General features: G+C 42.7%; 1 protein-coding gene across 1 annotated transcript; it reads left to right on the forward strand.

Moving 5' to 3' along the window:
• The first annotated feature begins 834 nt into the window (after positions 1–834).
• On the forward strand, positions 835–7,844 carry LOC108935171 (RING finger protein 11-like). Its single transcript, XM_018753553.2, has 3 exons — positions 835–1,477; positions 5,840–6,009; positions 6,407–7,844. Exons 1-3 carry the CDS (start codon positions 1,349–1,351, stop codon positions 6,576–6,578), a joined length of 471 nt encoding a protein of 156 aa, XP_018609069.1. The 5' UTR covers positions 835–1,348; the 3' UTR covers positions 6,579–7,844.
• The last annotated feature ends 8,237 nt before the right edge of the window (positions 7,845–16,081 follow it).

The following is a 16,081-nucleotide window of genomic DNA, read 5'->3' on the forward strand; positions in this document are numbered from 1 at the left end:
AATCTGTATACTGCAAAGCTTTTAATAATTGTGGTGTAGTTGTTAGATGTACAAACTGAGTTTCGAAGGGACTTCCGGTGGAAATTTTGTTGGTAAGCTGGACCTGGGGCAATACTGCGTATTCACTTTCTCACTTCTCATCTGTCTCAAGTGATTAACAAATCAATTCTTTTGAACTCATGAACTCAGAATATACTCATCTGTGCCTGAGATGTTATTTGAAACACAGAAACACAGCGACACAACTCACCTCGGATTATCCAAAAAGCCTTAGACAAGTTAACAACAACAACAATAATAATAATAATAATATTTGGTGTAACCAAATGAACAATAATCAACTTCATGGTTCTTACCAGAACATAATTTTTGTCATTTCATTTAATGAATTCCAAAAACAGTATATGACAAAAAGTTGCTACATTTTATTTTATTCATACTGTCTAGCTGTGTTTCCCACAAATCCTACTAGTCTACATTGGACATTATTATATAAAGAATACTCAAGTCAATGTCATTATGAAATCATTTGCAGCGGGCTGTCTTCGTTCGTGTGTTTAAATGCAATACAAGAATGAGTACAAACTGGTACTTTATTGAAAATGAATTCTGCAGCCAAGAGTCAACATTTTCGAAAAAAAGTCTACCAGGCAAACTAACAATTTATATAGCCAAGGACACGTTAGCTCACAACGTATCCTAAGAAACTAGGCTCTGTAAATCCTCGGCAAGAAGAGAAGAACTTCACACGCCGCTCCCCTCCCGCGACGTAGCCCCACTCTCATTTGATGACGCAAGCAACGGGTTTTTTTTCGTGACGTAGTACCACTTTCGGGTGATGACGTAGTGCCCAGCGCTCGAGCTGCTGTGGGGAATGTTTACTGGTGGAAAGGAGGAATACGCCTCGTGAAAACAACAATAACCGCGGTGAACAGCGCCGAAGATACGCGGCGAAGACAGCCTGCGCAGTCTGGGTGAAGGAGGAGCGTGTCCAAGTGCGCTGTGTTACTTCCTCGGGCCTTGAGAAGTGCTGTTTAGGCTAGCAGTAGCTAGCCGCACGGCTAACTTACTTAGCTAGTCGGCTTAGTTTGCGTGACTCGTGAGGCGATGCCGATGGTTTCTCTCTGACGGTGTGTGTGTCTGCTTTCGGGTCGCTTCGCGATGAGCGGCGGCAGCTAATTCCTTCGTCTGTGTGTGTGTGGAAGGAGGAAAGAGCTGTGAGATCGAACGCAGGACGCCCGGCGGCGGGGGCGACGCAGTGTGTGTACAGTAGTCGAGGACACGGACGGAGAGAGGAGAGCAGGAGGGGAGCAGCACCCATCGCGACCGCCGCCCGCCCCGAGCGCCGATGGGGAACTGCCTGAAATCGCCCACGTCGGACGACATCTCGCTGCTGCACGAGTCGCAGTCGGACAGGGCGAGTTTCGGGGACGGAGCGGAGCACGAGCGCGAGCGCGAGCCCCCGCCGCCTTACCACGTATGTGTCACGGCCCGGCCTGCCTGCCTGCCTCCGTCCGCTCTCTCTGCGGTACTCGTCCGGTCGTGTGTGTGTGTGTGTGTGTGTGTGTGTGTGTGTGTGTGTGTGTGTGTGTCTGTGCTGCTCAACAACCGAACCGTCAATAACCACTCTGTCCCGCTACTTACTCTGTCTGTACACGCTCTGTGTACGTACGGTACGGTACGGTCTGTTCTACACACATCCATCGTACATCTACTGTGTACAACTAACCACTTTCATCTCGCCACTGTGTACAAGAAGTGCTTTACCTTCTGTACACAACTGCAGTGATCCCATTCATTTAATATTTATACTCTGTATGTGGACTCAGACTGGTACGGGAAAAATTATCATAACCTTTGCAGTGTCTTGCCTCCTGGATGAAGGTCTAACATGCCCAATAGGTTTTGTCTTGGTTTGAATGATTTAAGAATAAACCTGCCATAATTGTTTTTGTTCGTTGTTGTTACCATTGTTATTGTTGTAACTGCAGGTACTTTAAGTTTGCGTGCTTTTAACCCACTGATGACAGCTGGATGTTTTAATCTGGCCGCTCAAGAGTAGCTGGGTGTGTGGAGGCTGAGGGCCGCAGGTAACCAGTCAGTCACTGTCAGTGTGTGTCCAGTTGAGCATAATTTACGCCGTTCCTTAATCTTCACGTGTCCTGGGTGCGCATCTCTGAACGGCAGCGAACGGCACAAAATCGTGACTGTCGTGTTTCTCCGGCTCAGTTGAGCGAGCACCCGATTAGCAGACCCGTATCCACAACTGCAGCAGAGTTGTATTGTGCTCTTCTTCAATGCCTTTGCGTAAGTTTTACTGCAAGTGGGAAGAGTGGAGAAGTAAGAGGAGGGATTAGCCACGGTTTCCTCTGAAATCAGCAGGGCGCGATTGAATTTGAGGTGTCTGTCTCTCTTTCTCACCGCCGCGTGTCGCCCGCTCTGAGGAATTTGCTTGGGTGAGGGCTTTAGATTGCTCGTACTGACCTTTTTTTTTTTTTTAAAGGTGATTCCCTTGCTTTGCTGCAGAGAAAGCTGAATGCATTAAACTGATTGATCAGCAGGGTGAAAATTGCTGCGGTAATCTTTTTTCCCCTCCCATCCCCATGGATGCTGTGTTCTGCTGAGTGCGGGCACAGGCCTCGGAAGATTTTTAATGTACTGCTTGCATAGGTTGGATGTTTAAGTCCCAGTAGACTTTCTTGATCATATTGTGAAGTATGTGAGGGAATATTTTGGCTGGAAATGACCTTGACTCACAGTTCTTGGTTAAGAAATTGTATTTACCAGGGTGCCAGCGAAATGCAGCAGGACTGTTGCCTTTTAATTTGAATGTTCAAGGTTTGAATCTCCCTCCTGCTGCAGCACCCTTGATTAACGTGATTAACCCGAATTGATGCTGTAAAAAGACTATCGAAAAGTTTGTCTAATATTGCAAGTCATCTTGAACAAAGGTGTCAGCTAAACAGAATCGTTGATCTCGTTCTGTGATCACGATCTTCATGCGACAACTTATGCTTGTTTTGCATGCAGGTAGATCGACCCGAGAGAGAAAGAACAGTTTACACTGAATTTAACCTAGATTTGGTGTACAGTGCAAAAAGTTTCTGTTTTGAGCTGGAAATAAACATAAGTGTTCATTTCTTTTTCCTCGCCTCGTTTCATGCAGATCTGTGCTGGTGGAGACTGTATAAGAATTAAAAGGCTTTAATCAGGTTTTTATTAAAAAATGTCCAGGATAGCTTGTGGTTTTATCCCAGATTAGGGATTCCTGCCAGATTTCAATTTAGCACTTAGTGACTGCTTTTGCTTCATGTATGACAAGCGTATATATCCTCAGATAAAAATGAGTGTGAAGAAAAGGCTAAGTGTGGGAAGTGTTTCTTGCTTTCAGTCATTAAGTCTACCTGAAAACAAGTAGACAAACTCACATTTTTTGGTTTTTTTATTAATGTTTACTGCAGTCTGTTTTCATCTTGGAATCTTACTGTAAACCAGATTTCAGGATCCCGTGCAGGTTTGCAAAGAAATAAAGTTATCTTAAATACATTCCGGAAAATTTTCGGTAACGTTTTATTGCCTAACCTCTCCTTACTTTATCATTTACTATGTGGAAAAATGTGAGCGGTCACATTCTTCAAATATGTGACTCTGTGTGCCTCTGTCGTATCGATTGTTACATTAAAGCTACGCTAGTTATTACTTATTCATTTCACTGATGCTTGTCTTCAAAATGACTTAATGTTAAGAATGAGTTCACCATGTATTCACCTTGTTGATTTTACTGTATCAATCTAGGATAAGTACTGTCATCATGGGTTTTACAGGAGGAAAGTCTTTCACAGGTCCTTCAAGTGCAAGGTGCCATGTGCAGCCACTATGCAATCTACTTTTACACAGCGATTAAATAAAAAGCTAAATGTACACATGTACGTATTTACAGAGAACAAATGCCTGATTTTGGATGCGTTGACCTAATTTTAAGTCTTGTTAATGGTGGGTTTTCAGCAGCTAATGAGTATGTGTTCCCTAGGTTATTGCCAGATTATGTGGTGTGTTTTATTTTGTAGCAGGCCTGTTATGTTCGAGATGAAATGAGAATACAGCTGTATTTCAGCTGGGCCCCACCTCAGAAATGTATGAGTCACTGGGATTAGGGCTGGGCAAGCGGTGAATTTTCAGTTCGTATTGGATCTCGATTCCCACGTGAGCACAGATCACTAGTGTTTCTGGTAAAATTGCTAGGGCGAAGCTGGGATGGAGTCAGGATTGTACGAGGAGATGGAATACTGATGTGATGACAGCTGTCATCACGCAGCGCACTGTTCTTCTAGCATCTGTGGGCTTCCCTGCCACCTTGGTGGAGGATGGGGCCTTCACAAAACATGAAATGTTCATATTGCAGGTGCTGCCTTGCCATTAGGGAGCCTTTTCAAGGCTTTGTTTTGAATGGCTGCTACAAACATTGCAGAGGGCAGAGTGACCTTCCTCAGAAGGGCTGTGACTGACCAAAACAGGCCAGCCGTCCTATGTTGCTGCTGTAGTTTGGATGTTGGCTCCATGTACCTTTAAGGAGATCATGGGCAGGCTGACCTACATCCTGCTCTCTTCTGTTTCCAAGGTCACCGCGTGGAACAGCTTAAGTAGATTTGCCAGTCAGGTGTGCCGAGTATAGTCCAAACCATGAGCATCTGTGTTTATGGGCAGCCTGCTTTTTAGAGTCTCATGAGAAAGCCAGAGTAACTTCAATAATGATTTATTTATCCCCAAACAGTACTTTATGAGTGGAGAAGCTGGCATAGATTTGTTTCATTCCTGACATTTAGTGGCAGTATTCTCTAGCTTATGCTGAGCTTTTCAAAACAAAAAAAGCTTTGTTATTCACCATATTTGCCTAAGATGTAATTCATTTAGTGTTTTAAAGTAGTAATAATAATAATAATAATAATAATGATATTTTCTACATTTGCAGTTGACAAACTCATGTCTAGTTAGCTTTTAATACTGAATTCATGCTATAATTAATCACTGACATGGATTTGCTTTTAAAGAGACATTCCTTTATTTTCTCCATTTGTTATTTAGCACCTAAATGGTAATGTACCTTTTCATGTATTATTTTTGTTTTACCAGTTAAAGAGAAAATAATCCTCCCATTTGTTACAATTGTATGCAATTTATCAAATATATATTTGATTTTTCGTCTGGGTGCCACAGTGGATGCACTGGTGCCTCGCAGCTCCTGGTTTGCGCATTAGGCGTGGGTTCGAATTTGATTCCGTCTGTGTGGAGTTTGCATGTTGTTCCTGTGTGGGTTTCCTCCTGGTGCTCTGGTTTCTTCCCACTGTCCAAGAACATGCGTTTCAGGTGGACTGATACTTAAATTGCCTATAGTGTCTACAATCATCTTGCAGTGGACTGGCGTCCCATCCAGGATGCACCCTGCATCATATCCTGTATTTTTGGACTAGGCTCTTGATCAGTGTCACCCTGCATTAGACAAACCATTATTGAAAAGGGGTGGGATGTGTATCACATCTTAAAAGCCCTGATACATCACTCTGCATATTGAAAGAGAGCCAAGGTTAATTTTAAATAGACTTTAAAGAAATTTCTCGGTGTTGAAGAACTTTTTTGACTGTCTTTGTCTTAACATATTTGTGTTGTACACCAATAAAGTTCATAAACTCACACAGTGTACTACTGCATTTTAACTGGTCTTTAACAGTTTATATGTACTCCCTTTCAATGTGGCTAGCAGGATACTTTTAGTAAGAGTTTTTCACTGTGAATTGGGGGATCACTGCAATATTCCTAACCTGGGTCCACTTGTGTGTTCCAGGAGCATGTCCAAGTGCCTGTGTACCACCCCACACCCAGTCAGACACGCCTGGCCACCCAGCTAACAGAGGAGGAGCAGGTGCGCATTGCACAGAGGATAGGCCTCATTCAGCACCTGCCCAAGGGGTTGTACGATGCCGGCAGGGATGGCTCGGAAAAGAAGATTCGTGAGTGAGTATCCAGTGGCCCTCCTGCCTGAGCTCTTATTTTCACCTGCAAACCGGAGGCTTAACTTTGTCTTTGCCCTTGAGCCAACTGCCATCTTTGAGAAATCACCTGCAATCAGCAGTGACAGATATATTATTTTGTTGCATAACTAACAGTTTTATTTAAAACATCTTACAGGGCCTCTCTGGATTTGAACTATCACTGGGCTGCAATTCTTAACCTTTAACCTGTGCTTAACCTTTAAAATACCTCCTGGGTGTTTTTGGAGATGTACCACTCCCTCAAGACACATTGAATCCCTCTGAGAAAAACAAGGTTGCTTGTGTTTTCCAAGACTTTAGAGGAAGTGACGTCTGCAGCGCTAAGTGATGTGCCCGCATTTTCTGCCCCTCTCCCACAGGTGCGTGATCTGCATGATGGACTTTGTGTACGGGGAACCCATCCGGTTCCTGCCCTGCATGCACATCTACCATATGGACTGCATTGACGACTGGCTCATGCGCTCCTTCACCTGTCCGTCCTGCATGGAGCCCGTAGACGCTGCACTGCTCTCCTCCTACGAGACCAACTGACAGCAGGCCCTGGCCCACCAGACCCCGCCTTCTGAGCACACCCCTCGGTTTGCACGGCAGAGGTGCTAATGATTGACTCTGTGGAAGACCGGGAGTTCCACGTAAAAAGCATTGCATTGCATACGTTGTTTACACAGTGACGTGAGAATATGGCTTACAGCTGTGAAGGACAAGGAGTGCCTCTGCGTCAGTCCAGATGTGTGGTTAATGGTCCCCGAGGTCCCAAATATTGTTTAATGACCAGTAAAAGGGTTGCTTACATCCACTGTTTATAGAAGCAGAAATGCATGAAGTAGAAATATGACAAGCAACATGATAATAGTAGAGGCCAAAGTAAAAATAAGTCAATAAATATGAAAGCAAATATAACAATTGATAGATTTTAATTTGAATGTTACTTTTAAATTGATTTCTAATTTGTTGTCATTTACTGTTTTCTGTATTATTGTTTTTGACATAGTTTTTTCTGTTTGTTTTCATTTACCGTTTGTTTAATGGATAACTTGTTTGCTTTTTACATGGAACTCTTTGTGATCCATACGACTGCCACAAATCAAACATTCCCAAAGCTGTCCTCTACGGGGTAGTAGTAGCTTGCTGCCCGCAATGTGGCAAAAGTCCTTTTCATTTTCCCATTGTCCTGTTGCTTTAAAAAAAGAACTGATTAGTATATGTAGTGAATAACAGACTGAATGATCCATTAGGATCTGATAGTTCTGGGAAAAGAACATCTTCATCAGAGCACTGTTGTGTCTTTATTTGCCTCTGTCTCCGTAGAGGGTGGGGTGACATTGCAGTCAGACTGCAGAAGGGCTCAGTATTTGCTTTGGCTTACGTGGAGGAGGAAATATGCATTCTTGCTACGAATGAGAAATATTTGCACAAATATCAAATTTAGAAATTTGCACTTCCGTTCTGGACATTTAATTAAACTTATACATCTGTATGAAGAATTTGTAGTTTAAGAAATGTATGCCTGTAACCTTAGAATTCCTTTTTTTTATTATTAGCAACACTGAGTTTTAGACCTCTACTGCTTATTATTTCTCCTAAAATTGTATATTGTGTTGGGCCATATGGGTAGGAAATGTATTAAAACTGCAGATAATCCTGCTGAGGCTGCACTTCTGTCATTAGAAGTGTGCATCTATTAATCATAACAAATTATATGTTATATAGTAAGTTATTGATGGGCTTCATGTTTATGTGAGCTACACCTTTCTTTTCAGAGGTGTGTGTGTGTGTGTGTGTGTGTGTGTGTGTGTGTGTGTGTGTGTGTGTGTGTGTGTGTGAGAGAATGAAAACACGTGCAGGGATCTTATTTTAAAGTATATTTTGCTTGAAAATGTATTTGTCAATGAAGATGAGGTTAATAGAAAGGAACAAATGTAACTGAATAGCAATAAGATTTTTTTTTTTCTATTTTTATGAATTACCTTATTCTTTTTTTTTTGGTGAATGTCTGCAGATTTCTTTTCCCCCTTTTAGACTTGTTAAAAACCTAGTTGTCTAGATGCGGGACTGTACTCGGGTTCCGTCTCGTATTTGTGGTCAACATAATTAATTTTTCAATTAATTATAAATACAGTTGGCATGGGTTCTCTGTGGAAAAAAGTTTCTTTGGCTATAAAAAAGAATCTGATTTTATGCAGTTTACTTCTTTGTGTCTCATGCTGTTGGACACAAATCAACTGTTCACATTGCTGCTTATTTTTACACATCACAATTGCTGTATGGAGGCCATGATACAAAATGTATAAATATTGGGAATGGAATGTATAAACGACTAACCGAACCCATTTGTCTCCTTTTAATGTCAGTGTGTTGTCCATCACATAATCATGGATTACCATCATTTCCTGAATGAGTTTAAACCTGCTTTTTTTGGTCATCTTTTGTTTTTGTGCATGAACACATGCAGAGACATGCAGTTCATTAAATCTTAGCATTAACATACCCGAACAGCTAGATATGTATGCTTCTCAGCTAGTATAAATAATACTTATTTACTCACGTTAACTGATAATGCTTGTCAACCTTGCAAACTTTACATTTTTAGTAATTGAAATTCTAACTATTAATTACACATAGGATTTGTGAAAATTAAAAGTTAAAGGCATGAAGTCAAATCAGTGTTTTTTTTTTAATGTGATGAGAATAAGTAGTTTGTCCTGATCATATATAATTATATATGTTAGAATTAATTGATCTCAGTGAGATTGAAAACCTAATTTGTGATGTTAATCTTCTATGTTAAATGTCTATTTTTTCCCCCTCTTTCCTTTGAAGATATTTCATTGTGCTAATATGAAATTCCCATATTCTGTAAAATGAACATGTAAAAACATTACATTTTTCTTGTTACATAAACCTCTATGGGCTTTTTCCTTGTTGGAAATTGTGTTTATTTGTATAAGTATATACATACAATTATATGTATGTATAAATTAAAGCACAAGTGGACTATCTTATATGCTTATATGCTCATACTGTATATCTTATATGCTTTATATAAATTAAGCATAGCTTTATACTTAATTCAGGAGTGTTTTTTCCATCCGGTATCTCTCGCTTCTGTGATTTTTCCACAAGTTACACGTGTTGTTTTCTGTCATAAAGATGAAGTCAATGCTGCATTCTCAGTGAGTTTGTTTCCGCGAGTGATGTCAAATGTCATTCTCATCTGCACACAAAGGAACCGTGGACAAAAACTAAGCTTTCTCCAGCTGGCGTGAATATTTATCGCCTTAGGCCTTCCGAGCCCAATTTTTGGCAGGCGTAGAACTCGAGCAAGCAACCGAGGTTCAGCGTCTGCGCAGAAACAGACTCCGTCCCAGTGCTTTGTGGTAAACCACGAGAAAGGACACGACCCCAGCGGTTAAATTCCTGGGGGGGTTCATTAATCGCGTACATGGAGTACAAGAATCCTGTACAAAACACGACCAGGTGCGAGTATGTACAGAAATGGGGGTGTGTGTACCTGCATATCTATATGAACTGTAACAAATTGTAAGTATTTTGGGTGATGTGGTTTAACAGTGTGCATCAATATGCATGAATGAGAATTAAATGTGTACATGTGCCCAGCAGACGAATAAAGAATAAGTTCCCCACACGGGCTGCTCTCTCTTTTATTTGTTTTCGATTTACCGTCCTAACTTTACCACAAGGAAACAACTGTGGCAAAACCTTGGGCTACCCTTGGTACAGACCGCTCTTTTTCACAACCCTTAAGTCATGTTGTCTTCCCTTTCTAAATTGTGCTCGTGGGCTGATGTTTGGTCCGAGCATCCCATCCTTTTCCTTCCTGCTCCGGTATTTAATTTTTTGCAGGCGCCTGTAAAAAGCGCTGCGGAATTGTGCGTTTCCCCAGAGTAATGCTGTTCTGCAAACGCAAGACAGCTGGTGATTTCACCAGGAAGGTAATGGGGCTCATGGATTTGTCTGGGTGAATGTCTACCAGCTGATACTTTTCTCCAAAGCGACTAACGCTGCTGAGTCACTTACGCAGCTGGGTAATTTACTGGAGCCGTTTAGCATAAGTACCTTCCTCGGTCAATGGTTCCAGCAACTGAACCAGCAACCTCCTGATGTGAAGGTGGCAGCTCTCACAGAAGTCATGCCTTTAGATTTGTGGAAATCACGAGGTGTAAAAAGGGTAATCGTGTCCCTGTAATATTCAAAGAAGCATAATTTTGCCCCCCCTCAATATTTGTGTATATCCCAATTGGGTAATACTCATATTTTGCCACACCTGCTCTAGTACCAGGCATCACTTTTCTGGAGGATACAGTTCTAGCAGTATTTCTAAATGAGGGACCAAATGCTCATCCACTCGCTCACTGGAATTTTAATCATCCTCTGTGCTTTTTTTCACCTAATATAGCAGTATTGGTGCAGCGGGTAGCCTGGAGGTTAACGCTGATGCCTTCAGATACACAGGTTGAAATCTTACCAGTACCTGAGTAAGGTACTTACCCTAAATTGTTCCAGTAAAATTACCTAGCTGTATAAAAGGGTAAGTGACTGACAGTAGATTAACACAGTAAGTTTCTTTGGAGAAATGGCTCATTGGAATGAATAAATGGAAATGTTGTTGCCATCCTGTTAACTAATGATTAATGTTCAATCACTCATCCAGCCCCTGGCACTGTGAGGTAGCTATTATAACCTGAAAACTGCAGTTTCTTTGATTACATGTTACCCTGTTAGTTACCTCAGCCAGTTTATTCACCAGTGTGTCCAGGGTAAAGAGCGAGAATGCTATAAAAGTCCAAGGAGCTTCAGCAAATTCCGGGATGTCAGCAGCTTCAAGTGAGTAAACTGAAGAAACCGCTTTCGAAGCACCTTTCGAAAAGAGATGTTTAGTTAGCAGAGGGAATTTCAGACTTCCAGTTTGTTAATCTGTGGTAAAGTCACTTTTGCTGCAATATGGGTGGCTCAGCAAGTAGCACTGCTGTCTCACAGTACCTGGGTGGTGTGAGAGGACAGGGGTTCGATCCCCACTCAGTCTGTATGGAGTCTGCCTGTTCTCCCTGTGTCTGCATGGGTTTACTGTGGGTGCTCTGGTTTCCTCCCACAGTCCAAAGACATGCTGTTCAGGTTCCCCATAGTGTGTGAGTGACAGAGAGAGTGTGCTCTACTGATGAGTGACGCAGTGTAAGTCACCTTGGTGAATAAGGTGTGTGGGCTGATAACACTGCATAGAGTTCATTGGAAGCCACTTTGGACAAAATCGTCTCCTAAATTAAATAAATGTAAATATTGTGTGTGTATAATATGGGTTTATAACGGAGCGCAGGGGGATCAGTGCCCTTGTGCTCTGCTGCCATCTACTGGCGAAGCCTGGAACTACAGACGATGAAGCGCGAGTTGCCGCCCGTTCGCTCGCGTCCCGAGATGGAATCACACGCACATGTTGCCCGTCTCGGGTCAAAGACTCATCTGGAGTGTTGGAGGTGTTAATATTTGAAACTGGGCTGATGAGAGACTGGCACTAGCACAGTCACCCAAGCTCGTCCACAAGGCTTGCGCTCACAGTCCATGTCCATCTGATGGACACCATAGTAAAGCAGGTACTGAAGTGTACTGTAGTAAAGCGAAATCTGCTGCAGGTCTGGAAAATAAAGTCTCAATGTGGCATATTTTCTCCTCATACTTATTAGCAGGTTGCTTTCTCATTATTTTTAAGCGATGACCTGAAAATGAAATGTGACTCGCAGGTAACAGTTACAACCCAGTGTTTGAATGGCCCCCTTTAGCTTTGTTACATTTATACATTTAGCAGACACTTTTACAATGTGTGCATGACATTTGCAGGAAGAGAGATGTTCTCTCGCTCATGATTCCAAAGTACGGTTAGTTTTTTTTCCCACCGCGTGACTCATACTTACTTCCGTTCATTTAGCTGATGCTTTTCTCCAAAGCAACTTAGGATGTTGAGGTTACAATTATTCACCCGGGTAATTTTCCTGGAGCAATTCAGGGTAAGTACCTTACTCAAGGATGTTCCAGCTAGAGGTGGGGATTGAACCTGCAACCTTTGGATCCAAAAGCAGCAGCTCTAACCATTACACTATGAACCCTCCCAGTTGATGAATCAATGTACATCAGTTGCCACATAAAGGTTTATCTGAGTAATCGACCATTCCTAATTGTTTTTTTTTTTTTAAAACATTTACTTTATTAGTTGTTAGTTCCCCTTTCAGCCCTTTTTCCAGCTCTTTGTTAATCCCTCACACAGCAGTTTTTGAGCCAAGAGGCCAGCTGAGATTCACTTCACTGCTGCCTACAGGAAACAGATGCCAGTCATGGAAAGGTGAACATGTGCAGATGTCAGAGAGATCTCTCCCCCCGCCTCCACATTGGGGGAGTAAGCCCACCAGCCCACCATTCAGACTGCACTGTGGTTGCATAACCAGCGTTACCTTTTTAATCATAATGTGAATCATTAGCACAGAATGGGCCCTGTAGCGCTGCTAGCAGGCAGTCCGTTATCATGTGGGCTGAGCTCCATCGATCCTGTTTGCTGGAACACGTCACTGTAGACACACACAAGTGCTGGAATTGTCTCATTTATACTATACTGTCCTTATACTTTGAGTGTTGCAATGGAATGAAATATTTTCTCCTCGTATTTCTCATGGGGGGGGTGTGGTGGTACAGCGGACTTGGTCTTTGCCTGCTCTCTGGTGGGCATGGAGTTCAAGCCCTGCTTGAGGTGCCCTGCAATGGACTGGCATCCTGCCCTGGGTGTGCCCCCCCCCCCCATGCCACTGGGCTAGGCCCTGGCTCACCACAACCCTGCCTGGGACAAACTGCTTCAGCCAATGTGTGTGTGATATTTCCAACGGTGCTCTGCAAGAGGACAAAAGCTGATTTGTAGGTTCCTGGTCCCCAGCAATCCATTGTTTGTTCTCAACACTTTTAGTAGAGCTGCCACCACGCCTGCTTCCAGTGGTGGGTTCTTCTGTTGAGGGACACTTCTTTTGCAAATTCCATCCTAGGGGCATCAGGAGGAGCAGCAGTTAAAGCCATAGCCTTGCAATTCAAAGAACCGGGTTTGAATCCCCACTCTTGCTGTAGTACCACTGAGCGAGGTACTTTAACTGAATCGACTCAGTCAGCCCTGAATTACACAGTTATTTTAGAGCTTTGGCACTGGCTCTAAGACATTTCACTTCCTCTGATTATAATTTAGAGCTTGCAGTTTCCTTTCAGGGTGAGAATCTCATTGGTTTGAAGACAAGCTTAGAGTCTCTTGATCGCGGTTGTATTTATGGAGGTGGAATTCAATTTAGTGGTTGTCAGCTGGCTTTGCGTCATCCATGCCGAGGGGAAGCTTCAGGACCTCGGACAGCAGCCCGTGTCATTCATGCCTGCGGAATCTGTCCGTCAGTCTCCCAGCGGTTCCACATCCCAGACTCAGACCCTGTACGAGGAGAATGTTACATAGCCTATCCGCCGTGACATCACTCTGTTCTGCCGCAAATGAAATACATTTCGCTGTAATCATACTGTAGATTGCAAAGATAGTTTGAGGAAAGTTGCTCAAAACCTCACGCTAGCGGCATCGGCAGAAGCCGAATAGCTGCTGTGGACTCTGTTGCGTGGTTCCAGTTTGGTGCACTTTATACCAGCAGCCTCAACGCTCCAACCAAACCAATTGAAACAAAATGTTTTATTCTGTACTTAAACTGACCCAGAACTCTGGCACTAGTAAAAAGACATAATGCATAATGGTGGACTTCTACTGCATGAATATACTATTTCCCTTTGATCTACTTTTCTCAGGGGGGCACGGTGGCGCAGCGGGTTTGAGTGGGTCCCGCTCTCTCGTGGGTCTGGGGTTCGAGTCCCGCTTGGGGTGCCTTGTGATGAACTGGAATCCCATCCTGGGTGTGTCCCCTCCAGCCCTGCACCCTGCGTGGCCAGGTTAGGGTCCGGTTCACGACGACCCTGCTTTGGACAAGCAGTTTCAGTGTGTGTGTGTGTGTGTGTGTGTGTGTGTGTGCGCTTTTCTCTTCAGTGAGACTTTATTTGTATTGTGTATTTTTGGTAACAAAACTGACACTGCAAGACATGAGATATCCCTTCTGCAGATGCTATATTAGTAAAGAATTACATAGACTGCCATCATGACAGTAGATTCATTCAAGTTGCTTAAATGTATTCTTTCCCCTAAAAAATTCAAAAGGTAAGATGGGTTTTCGCATTCCTTTAGTATTTTACCGTTCAAGAAGATCATCATCATCACTGTCTGAAAAGTGGCTCTTTTAACACCATTCACAACCTAAGAGATGCCTGTTCTAGTGTCCTCAAATACGCGTTTAACCTGAGTTGCCATTGCTAAATATTCATCATCCAATAAATGAGTCAATAATAATCACAATATCAATAATAAAAACATGCAAACAATTTTTCAGAAAAATCCTTACTCCATTGTGTTACTTGGCAAAGCAAGTTTTTAAGACATGTAGTTGGTATAAAAACATTAAAAGAGCTATTGAGCTCATAATTTTAAAACATTTGCATTTCGTATCAAAAGAAGTGAAGTTCTGCTCATATTGAGTTTACTGTATAAAAGTGTAACGCTGTTAGGACTTCATCCTTTGGAGGTAGTTGTAGTGGAACAAATTTTTATTTGCCATAAACAATGTCTTTGTGTAAAGAGAGAATGAAGCCTGATGGCTCCTGGGAAACGTGATCTGTTTCTGTATTTCTCAAAGAATTGTTGCTTTGGCAAAGCATGGAGAGAAAGAAGTCCGCGTCAAAGAAAATTCCAGTATCTCCTCAGCTGCATTGTGAAAGTAGAACATGTGTACGGAAGTAGCATTAAACCATGTTAAGTTTGTTTAACAGAAAAAAAGTTTAAAGGCTGTTGGAAAGTGGCTGCGCTTCTATTCCCAGATAATAAATATTTTTCAGAACTTTATTGCAGATTGTAACAAGTTCTTTCATTATAGGGCTACACGATATGTATTTAAAGTATGTGCATAAATTTCTTACTTGTGAAAGTCAGTAGATATGTATGAGATTAGAGCAATGATAGAAGGTCAAGGTAAAGGCAGGCTGTGGTTGCAGACCTTCTGGAAGAAATGTCTCGGGTTTATAATAGAGAGTGAATTTAGACCATGGCCTGTTAGATATGGTGTTTGGCCATATTGTGGTTAATAGTCCCACAATGTTTGTGAAACAGTGGGTGTGGTGGTGCAGCGGGTTTGACCTGCTCCTGCTCTCTGATGGGTTTGTGGTTCAAGTTCTGCTTGGGGTGCTCTGTGATGGACTGGCGTCCCATCCTGGGTGTGTCCCCTCCCCCTCCAGCCTTGTGCCCTGTGTTGGTGGGTTAGGCTCCAGCTCGCCTGCTTGGGACAAGCGGTTTCAGACAGTGTGTGTGTGTGTGTTTGTGAAACAACACATTGATTGTCCTTCCACCTGATTATCAAATCAGGCTTCTGGATTAAATCTCTGCATCTTCACAGTATCTTCGTTCTTGCATAAAGTGAGTCAAACATCTTCACTTGACATACCACCAATATGCATCCACAGTAAACAAACAATTACTTCTTCGGTAATTTAATCTTTCATTTACTCTCAGCACTTGAAGAGCCAAGCCATCGAGAGAAGGCTTTTAAAAAATGACGTAATAAATTGCTTGTTTTGTGTGCCAGAAATTTTGTGGGCTGCATGCTGCTGAAGTTTTACTTGATCCGATGCTGTACGTCCGTCCTGCGGGGCTGCTTACGGAAAAGTGGGGGTCTGGACCCGTTCCCAGGAATCGCGGGACATGAGGCAGAGCCCACCACAGAACAGATCAGTCCATCACGAGCGCTGTTTTAGACGCCCAGTAAGTTCAATTTACTGTCACCCAAATGGAACCTCTTCACATAGAAGAGGTAGCAGCACTTAGAATGTGACCGTGGACCGAGCCGGTGTGCGGTTCAAGCCACATATCTGGAATTGCGCATCACCACTGCTGAGTACCTCACTGTGCCACCCACATG

This window comes from Scleropages formosus, chromosome 3 (assembly GCF_900964775.1).
Source record: "Scleropages formosus chromosome 3, fSclFor1.1, whole genome shotgun sequence".
Lineage (NCBI taxonomy): Eukaryota > Metazoa > Chordata > Actinopteri > Osteoglossiformes > Osteoglossidae > Scleropages > Scleropages formosus.

Coding starts and splice junctions, on each gene's coding strand:
- LOC108935171 (XM_018753553.2), top strand. CDS start 1,349: ATGGGGAACTGCCTGAAATCGCCCACGTCGGACGACATCTCGCTGCTG. Junction 1,478..5,839: donor AGCCCCCGCCGCCTTACCAC/GTATGTGTCACG, acceptor TGTGTGTTCCAG/GAGCATGTCCAAGTGCCTGT. Junction 6,010..6,406: donor TCGGAAAAGAAGATTCGTGA/GTGAGTATCCAG, acceptor CCTCTCCCACAG/GTGCGTGATCTGCATGATGG.